At 35.9% G+C, this 10,549-nt stretch overlaps 1 protein-coding gene across 1 annotated transcript in view; it reads right to left on the reverse strand.

Moving 5' to 3' along the window:
• The window catches only part of LOC139965017 (protein Wnt-9a-like), a 28,486-nt gene extending 18,794 nt beyond the window's left edge, over nt 1–9,692 (reverse strand). Inside the window, exon 1 of the mRNA XM_071967171.1 lies at nt 9,362–9,692. Coding sequence (XP_071823272.1) covers nt 9,362–9,465 — 104 coding nt within the window. The 5' untranslated portion in view covers nt 9,466–9,692. The remainder of the gene's footprint in view (nt 1–9,361) is intronic.
• Between the last annotated feature and the right edge of the window lie 857 nt (nt 9,693–10,549).

Here is a 10,549-nt window from a genome sequence, read left to right on the forward strand (position 1 = left end):
GCATAATTACGAAATAACCCCATTTCAAAGTCGTTTATTGGACGGGAAAAGGTGGGAGATCGATATACTGCAGTCGAATAGCTTCTGTCTGGTTCGGTTATGGTTATTTTATCACTACAACAACTGTTTGGCGTTTGTTCGACAATTTCACCAAAAAATTTCACCTAAAAATTTTAGGCTTTTACTCCAAATCAACTCATAATTTATTAAACTAAGGAAAATTTCGTAGCTTAGACACAGTCTTTCTTAGTTAATATCTAAATAAAAATTAAATAAAACTGTTAGCAAACTGCTTATCCACTAGAGAGCCTGTGTAATAAAATGTGTAAAAGAAAGTTGGCCTGACGTTTCGACCCTAGCAGGATCTTCTTCAGAGGCTAATTGACAAATAACGTACAGTACTGTACTGTACGCTACTGTACGTTACTCAACGTTACTGTACTGTAGTATACGTTACTGTACTACTGTAGGTTATTTGTCGTTTAGCAGCTGAAGATCCTGCTAGGATCGAAACGTCAGGCCAACTTACTTTTACACATTAATTAATATCTGTATGTTAAAAAAGTGAATTTAAAAATTTAGAAGTTTCATAAAATAAATAATAATAATAATAATAATAATAATAATAATAATAATAATAATAATAATAATAATAATAATAATAATAATAATAATAATAATAATAATAATAATAAAAATAATAATAATAATAATAATAATAATAATAATAATAATAATAATAATAATAATAATAATGATAATAATAATAAATTAATTATAAATAAATAAATAAACAAAGGGAAATCCGGCTGATAGGTGGCATATTTTCTACACGAACGCATTCAGTTTGATCAGCTGACAATCAGTGTTAGCAGATATTGGGTAATATTTCATGATACGTTCAACATGCTTTCTTCATCTTGTACTTACTTGCGGACGGAAACGTTAATTACTTTGCAAACTACAAACTGCATAACCATTTAACCAGATGTTGTAAAGTGCGATAGTAACCAATGTTTCTAATGAACCTACATTCTAAGCCAAACATTAATCATTTTCTTCGTAGATTCAGCAGAACAGAAACCGGATTCCTCCCATTGGAAAGAGAATGCGGAGAACCACATGGATGGCATAGAGCATAAATAGCATATATATATATATATATATATATATATATATATATATATATATATATATATATATATATATATATATATATATATATATATATATATATATATATGTATATATATATATATATATATATATATATACATATATATATATATTTATATATATATATATGTATATATATATATATATATGTATATATATATATGTATATATATATATATATATATATATATATATATATAACACCACTGACGTTCAAAGATATAAACACAAGAACAACTGACATATCCCTTAAACTAAGGTTGTTACTGTTTGTATAAAGTAAGACCAGAACATATTTTCCACCATACAGTAAGCAACACATACCCTATACTGCAGTGCAAATGTTGACTTAAAACCTACAGAAATTTCATTTCTGTAATATAAATTCTCTCTGGAGTGGTATGAAAACTAGACTGATTCCTTAGAGTGTCAGAACTTGGTCATTTTAAATAATCAGTTCTATAAATTTTCACCTCATTCTGATAACCCATTACCCCATAAAAGCAAAAGGCTCACCCCAGCTACTCCAATAAAAAGTACACTACCCTCTGTTTCTTACCCAAAGGGATAAATGAACTCACCTTTTATTATACACCGCATGAGTGCACTTTAGATTAAATTTTTCCTTAAACCATTGGTGCATAAAGAATGACATACGGGCACAATTGCGTTAACTGACATTTATTTACATTGTTAATTAACAGTTTACTTAATTTACGTAAGCACTGTTGAACAATAACACAGGTGAATGTATCTTTGTCAAAGCGTGTTTAAATTTTACCCAAAACAAAAAGAAATTAATATAAAATATACAGAAAAATACACATTTTGTATGAGTAAATAATTCAGATGAGATTACGATTCATTACGAAGGGCAGTAAATCCGAGCGCAGATGAAAATGCTTACCCATCACAATGGCTTCTTACTTGAACTGTCCTCATTAAAAGCAACTTTTTCGCGTTAGGAGGACAATTTCATGCCAAAACAAATATAGCAAAAATATTGTGTATAACTCAAAATATGATTACAATTGTTCAATCTAACACAACCTGTCGGATTTTTCATCAAGTAAATGTTAATTAAAGATTAATTTATAATTACGTCATGCAATTCTGAATATCGTGTCGCCCAGACACCTTATCATTATAATTTTAATAGACATATACTAAACGCAACTTCTTTCCTAACTTTTTTTTCAAGTTGAAGTGTGCCTCTAGCTAATTATTATTATGCATTATTATGTTAATTTACTATCACATTATTACCAAATCAACTTTAAATTAGTTGCTTAAAGAATATTATGCTATTGTATAATGAACAATACGAGAGATATTTTGTGTACTTCTTGTTTAAAACAATCACAGTCTTTCTAAGTAGTTTAAAAAAAAAGGATACCATGGCAACGATAGTATTAGTTTGATATAAGTTATGTAATGTTATTAATAACAAGCACTCTGAACATACGCATCCAACCGATTATAGGCAATGGTCCATCCAAATACACACAACTGTAAGGCAATGTTTTAACCAAGTCAATTCTGGTTACAACTTAACCTCAGATCGTATGTAATGTCACTTAAGTTCGGCATTTGTACTGTACGTATATTGAATGTGTATGTAACCATTGGAAATGCATAGGGTGAGGGATTAGAGGGAGGTTGGGCGACGGTTCTATATTGATTAATCTCTTCGCATGCATGTCTTATTTCATATTGTAATGTTCATACAGCTTTTGACATGGTGATAAGCTTTTCGAAACTTTTCGAAACAAACAGCGTTTAAGCGTTTATATATTCAAAACTAGCGCATATTGTTCCAAACTATAACGCGCTTATATGCATGGTCAAAACTAGCGCGCATATGTGTTCAAAACTACATCGCACTTGTTATGTTTACAACTAACATTGTATAGTAAGCCTGAGACGTCGGTCACTGTTTTTTCTTCTTTTCGTCTTCGACATGCCAATATTAAGTTTGACATTCTCATAATATGATATATTATACTCGTCATAATTATATCATATTACAACATTCTGTCGATTACTCTATAGCTTCTTTTATTATCTCATCGCTCCCATAGGGAGGATGAGACATTGTAGTTCCTGTTGCTATGTCAGTTGCCATAGCAACAGTTGCCAATGGTAATGGTTAATTTTTCCGGAGTAGCTACTCTCGGGGGGTCACCCATGACGGTGTACCCCAGGGTGACCGGAAGTCTATGATTGAGGGAGGGATCAAAACGTACCCAATTTTGTGTCCCATTTTGTGTCCAATTTTGCGTCAAAAACTCCTAAACGGCTGGGCCGATTTTTTTTAAAAACTTGGTGGAAAGGTATCCCAGGGTGAACCCAAGGGGCAACATTGAATGAACTGACAAGGAACCACAGTTATAATGGAAATGTCAAGTACTATCAATAATAAGTGGTTGCCATGAGGACCGAGGTCAAAGGTCACGTGTCAAAGGTATATTCTTAGCGCAAGTGTATGTCAGGAACTCCTTCTAAACGATTTTCGTCAAACGAAGTTGTCCTATGATGGGAGCTTGTGTCTCGCAGGTTCAAAGAACCAAATGTCAAATGAAGTCAAAATTGACATAGAACCTTCAGAGATGTAATAAGAATTTCAAGTGCTATCAACATATGTAATTGCCATGTTCAAAGTTCATTCATGTGATCTAAGGTCAAATGTATATTTTTAGTATATTTTTGCTGGCGATGAGATATGCAACTAAGTGAATTACCCTCTTGTGTTTTGTTGCAATAGTGCAATGGTTTCATTGAAGAAAACATCCAAGGCCAACATCAGAACTCTAAAATGTTATACGATGTTACTATGATACCAAATTCATCATGTATTATTTCGCCGTCATCCTTAAAGTACTTTCCCATCACCGAGAAGGGTGGATATTATTATTTGACCTTTTCCAGTGTCTTGGGAATAATGCGGGGGTTAGAACTTCCTTGAAAGAAGCTTCTAAACACGTTTAATGATTATAGCATGCAAAATGCTGGCAATGAATAATTGACTGCTCAATAATGATAAACATACGACTCTCTGGACTGTTGTGTGGGATGGTATTGTCATACCATAATTAGTTAATTTAACATTTCTTAAAATTAATATGCACATCAACTTCCTTACATGTTTTCGTTCATAAATGTCAAACTACTTAAATCAGTTAAACATGTTTCGCTTATCCTGACAGTTTAATTAGTTCAAAAGGCTGTTTAACGGCCTTAAATAACCCCGACACAAGTTCCCTTTGGAATCTTGCAAATTGCAATACGCATGCGTGAAAATAATTGGTGCATAAATTAGTGAGATAAAAGGACATGACCCCCCCCCTCCTCCTTTCCGGATGTCGGGGCCCTGCTTAAGTTGGACCTTAAAACTTAGAGATATTTTCAAACTTAGAATAGTATTACTATAGAATACTATATTATCACAATACTAGAACTACGATAACGATGAGATCACATGTTCCTTTAGGCCTTCCATAGAATGATAACTAACCACATACTATATACTGTATAACGTATATGACTCTAGCGTTAGCAGTTAGTAGTGACTTAGAATAAGACTTATGGGTATGGGAAAGATTAATTCAATTTCCGAGTTAACACATCCGCCATTTCGGTGAATTAAAGAATTCATCGACCTCATTTGCTATTAGAGTCTGCAGGCCTACCACAAACTAGTCTTCTTGTTCACGGGGTCAACGGGGAATTGGAGAAGGGTGTGGGAGGATTTCTAGTTTCGACTTTGTTTGAATTTGAGGAGGATGGGTATTACCATATGTTTGCTCCTACCCACGTGTACCTCATTCCTATTCGCTAGCGATATCGACGCTCCATATCATGCCCTGCTTATTGCTCCATCATGCCCTGCTTATTGCTCCACCCGTCCCCTGCCCTTTACCGATATATGCTAATTGCTGCTGACTGTGAGGAGGTACCCACATGTCAGATGACATGGGTAAGTGACGAAAATCAAAGCAACGCCACCCTGCGCTTCGGTCATTGAGACATTTCCAGCATGAACACAAAACAATAGATTGAACCAGTTCTGAGTGTTCAAACTTCTTTTGAAGATGTTTGTTGAGGGTGCTGCGTTATTTGACCCGGTGTGTGTTTCTATATAGGTAATGTACGTGTTATTTGTGTCTCATCATTATACAAATACAAGTGTATCGTTGTGGTTCGCCGTAAATGGTAAGAATTTCAGGTCAAGGTATAAGGATACAGTACGGGACCCTATGGATAAACCCATAAACCTACTTTATTAAGTCTGAAATATCAATTCTTTTTTATACGATAAACAAGCAAACTTGCTTCTATAATATTCCAGGTCGTACAAGCACTTCAACTCCATTGAGACATACATGTCTTGAAAAAGAGGTTAAGTTCATTCCTGCACAAGTCCCTTGTGCCCAAGATGGCGGACGGATACCATATAAGATTTATTGTTTTTCGGTGCCGCAACTTGTGTTTCTGTCCACAGTCCAGGCATGTTTTACACTAATGTCACTCACACATTAGCCAAGAAAACCCACAGCAATGCTACCCCATGGACAGAGACATATAAAGGAAGCCAACACCGCCGTGCACGTCAAGGGAAAGAAAACAGGCCATGTGTTTAATACGTATTCAGTTTAGAAGTTGTCAAGCTATTGTTAATCTCTTAATGACCGTTATTTCCTGGTAAAGTAAAACCCGCCGATGAAAGTGACGTAAGCTATTATTAATGGAGCTTATCGCATTAATATATAGTAGCTTGATATGTATATGCTAAGCTTCTAACAGGAGGAACACTGATTTAATCAATGCTAGGATCAGGACAAATATACATAATAGATCAGATACACAAAAGTACTATATACAGCATATATATATAAATGAAAACGTAATGAGAAGACAAATCCAGATATAGATATATATATATATATATATATATATATATATATATATATATATAATGTATATATTATATATATAAAATATTATAGTTTATATCTTGACTGGTTATGGATTGCCAGCCGACCTGAAGCTTACAGCCGCTTTGCTCATTCTCCATATCCTCCTACATAATCTGACTTCTGAGAAAGAGTCGTTAAAGTAATTGTATTTTATCCAGATTTAAAAAAAGACGTTACGTCTGCTAAGATTCACCCATTCACATACATCCACCCACATTGCCGCGAGACTCATTTCACTCATAAATATTCGTATTGCTACTCTTTTTTCATATGAAATCATCTTTGATCATCCACGTGTTGAAAGAGAATAACATCTTTCTTTGATAACAACAGCCGGCAGATTTTGTAAGTTTATTGCCGAATCGTTCGCCAGCGGAGCTGGTCTATTGCAGCCATGTATGCAGAGGCTTATTAGTCACTCAAGACAGAATCTGGTCCTGAACAGGGACACAACCACGTATACTTCTGAAGGAGGCTTTATCCTTCCCCCTCCACCGCCCCCCCCCCCCCTCGACCTCCCCCACCCGAATAAGCAGACAGTATATTACAAGCAAACAAAACACATAAAAATATAACATTGATATAGGGTAAGACCTTAACAGTCGATAATCCTTCAACACTGACTTAAAACATATAGCACCTTTTTGCATATAAGCACCGCCCATTTTACCCAAATTTCCCAAAGAGGAGAGGCCACCTTTCCCCTTAGACCCCCTCCCATGAACGACATAGCATCTTACCCTTCCTCCTTTCCCAGTACAAAAACCGGTATTTTCCCCCCTTGGTCCTGAATGTCAAAACGAAGTTCACTGTACTAAACAAGGCGGGCGGTCTAGGAAATAACTTCTATGGGCTCAATATTGCAGTGATTGGGCTGGGACCTTGACACAAGCGGTACATGATGGGGATGGGACCTTGACACAAGCGGTACATGATGAGCTGGGACCTTGACACAAGCGGTACATGATGGGGCTGTGACCTTGACACAAGCCGTACAATTGCATTTGGCGCCAAGTACATGTGCGCGATACAAGCGAATAAAGCGAAAACTACACGATAAGTGTTATACTATCTTGAATATTGAAATGTTTAGATTCGAGCGATAGCTGACACTAAGATAGCCAAGATCGGTTTTCAAACTTTTACTCATGCTATGATGATTAAAGCCTAATCTGTGTTACACCCTAAACAATAATTTAACGATGGGATATTAAAGGCGATACAAACCGAAGTTACCCAACCATTATCATTGGCCTATGTGACAGAGTTAACTACAATGGAAGACTTCCTAAAACAGCTAAGAAAAGGCTTCCATTTTTGTCCATTCGGGAAATATCACAGATTAAATGTTTCTTAACACAAGGATTACGACTTGATCAAGTCTAAATGTGACAAGTTTAATTTTTTTTTGTTTATTTATTACAAATTCTATTTTCAGTTAAAGGAGATGAGTCTGCCAATGTAGAATGTTAAATCTTGAATCTCTTAAATATAACCTATAGGATGGTATTGGGTTTAGTGGTCAACACTGTTAACATTTTACCCTGAAAATCAAAGAGGAAGTAAAAGGTTTCAGAAACTAGTTGTGCTATGACGTCACAGATTTACAAAATGACAGCTTCCAGATACGACGTTTAAATTAGCAAATTTCCCCAAAAGAAACAAGATTGTTCTAACCTGTTTGGGAGGGGGGGGGGGGGTTCTTTTCCACAACAATCCCTGTCATATATAAACCAAAGTGACGGTTGCATTTGTGTCTCCTTTAAGACTCGATATAATCACAAGTTAGTATATAATATCTGCAACGTCCCTACCTCAAAGCAGCTCTACGAAACTTTAAATTATCGATTTTTCATACAACTGTGAAAATATAAGCTATCAAACTTAGAGAAATAAAGACCAAAAGTTTTCATTATGGTTCAAGGATGAGATAATGTGTGTAACAAATGCTTATGGTCTCGCATTGCTAAGATAAATGACTTTGATACAAGTCTATTGAGTAAATGTTCCATTTAGCTTGATTGACGCAGTGCCCAAGATAGGCCAATGTTTTACACTAGGCATGTTTCCTTCCAGGAATGTGATTGTCCCACTTGATCAAAGTCTTCCGAAGAAATATGGTTGAAAAGAAAGTTATTAAACTTCATCGAAACGCGAATGTACACTAGACTTAACACTACCTTCCATCTTATTATAAGATAGTGGCGAACGTACACTAGTCTTTACACTGCCTTCCCTACCTCTTATTATTAGATAGTGGAAGAGAACGTAGACTTTACACTGCCTTCCATCTTATTATAAGATAGTTGCGAACGTACACTAGACTTTACACTGCCTTCCATCTTATTATTAGATAGTGGATGAGAACGTACACTAGACTTTACACTGCCTTCCCTACCTCTTATTATTAGATAGTGGATGAGAACGTAGACTTTACACTGCCTTCCATCTTATTATAAGATTGTGGCGAACGTACACTAGTCTTTACACTGCCTTCCCTACCTCTTATTATTAGAAAGTGGATGAGAACGTAGACTTTACACTGCCTTCCATCTTATTATAAGATAGTGGATGCAAACCTTCACTAGACTTTACACTGCCTTCCCTACCTCTTAGTTTTAGATAGTGGGTGCGAACGTACACTAGACTATACACTACCTTCCCTATCTTTTATTATTAGATAGTGGGTGCAAACGTACACTAGACTTTACACTGCCTTCCATATTATTATTAGATATTGGTGAACGTACACCAGACTTAACACTGCCTTCCCTCTTATTATTAGATAGTGGATGCCGTTACATAGATCCTTCCGAGTCGATAAATATGAAAGTAGAATATAATTTGAATTATGAACAAGTTTGAGCACATAAGGCCAACTACTGTTTGTGATATCACTGTTTACAAGTTGAGATATACTTACATTACCTATTATTGTATTATAATGTGATTATCTGATTTTCCAGGGCAGACTCCCTTCCAGCCTGAGTTTAAAAAAAGTACTCTCTTCTTTTTTATATATTTTTTTTTAATGTTTCATGTAGTTAACATTTCAAGTCGATAATAAATCTTTGGCACTTATAAGAACGTTTTTTTATGAGGTCATCTAAACATACGAGATCTTTGGCAATATCACCCCAAAATTATCTCTCGACAAAGAAAGACATAGATCACTTATGAAATTCAGGAGATATTTAAGATACACTTACCCGAAATAAGCAACACTCTCTCTGGTTATGAATAAAATTCCTAGCAATGGAAATAAAGTTTCCGCACATAGAAAATAGGAAAACCCTAAACGGGTAGAAAACATGTTGACGTCTTTGCTTTAGAACTCTGCATTCTTCACAAAAAATAGTCTTCTTGATTTGAAAGTACCGACTGGGTTCGACATATCTGTTCTACGCGGTAGGCTTCGGTTCTACTCGGAGAGACTTAATCGGGGATCTCCTGCATGGAAGTGATAATACACTATGAGACAGTAAAATCCATAGCGTAAATTTTTCCCGAGCTAATGAAAGTTCACATGTATCAATATAATATTTGCCTGTTGAAATTTATACTCTGTGGGCTGACGTATCATCGACCGGTGGTAATAAACGGTTCTGATTGGTTGAATTCCGGAGTCGCGTTATTAGGTGAAGGTTTTGATAAGTGCTTCTGTGGGACGGGAGGGAATTTCGGAATGGTACAAAGGGGATGTTAGCTATCGGCTTTCCAAAATATATCTTCTAAGCTTCGTAGTTTCGTTCTTTTAAAGCAGTGCTAAAGCAAAAGGAAACTTAAAGCTCTTGTTTCTTCGTCGGATGAGACGTCGCCTCATTTTAACCACAAAATGTATATGATACCGGAACGACAAGCAGGGGGGGGGGTGGCGCAACCACCACTTTTGTTATAGCGGTGACGAGGGGTAAGATGCACGGTTACATAGGAGAGTGATGTAAGTAGAGGGGTTGCGTATGAGAGTGATGTAAGTGGAGGCGGTTCCCCGCCCTTTTGAAAAATGTTGGTAAATGGACAGTGGTACTATTGGTACTATATATGCAAGTTTTGACGCCATTCTTTAACTCTTACCGTATGCCTAACAGATAAGTTAACTATCTAGGTGTACAGTACACAATATATGGTTAGGTATAATGCTCTGTCTGCCGATGTGAGGGGGGGAGGGTCATCTTCCTTCTGTGATGAAAAAGGTGGACAAAAGGGGGCAGAGGAAAACTATAAAAGTGCAGCATTCAACCCCCCCCCCCTATCCCGCGTTAAGAGAGCGTTAGAATATGAATATTAAGATTATACGCAAATATCTTTAGCGTTCATATAACACTGATCGCATGTACAACGGAATGCAATCCAATCGGTTTATAGCAACGCGACAAAAGTCGCATGAGTGAGTGGGA

Source organism: Apostichopus japonicus, chromosome 23, assembly GCF_037975245.1.
Source record: "Apostichopus japonicus isolate 1M-3 chromosome 23, ASM3797524v1, whole genome shotgun sequence".
Classification (NCBI taxonomy): domain Eukaryota; kingdom Metazoa; phylum Echinodermata; class Holothuroidea; order Aspidochirotida; family Stichopodidae; genus Apostichopus; species Apostichopus japonicus.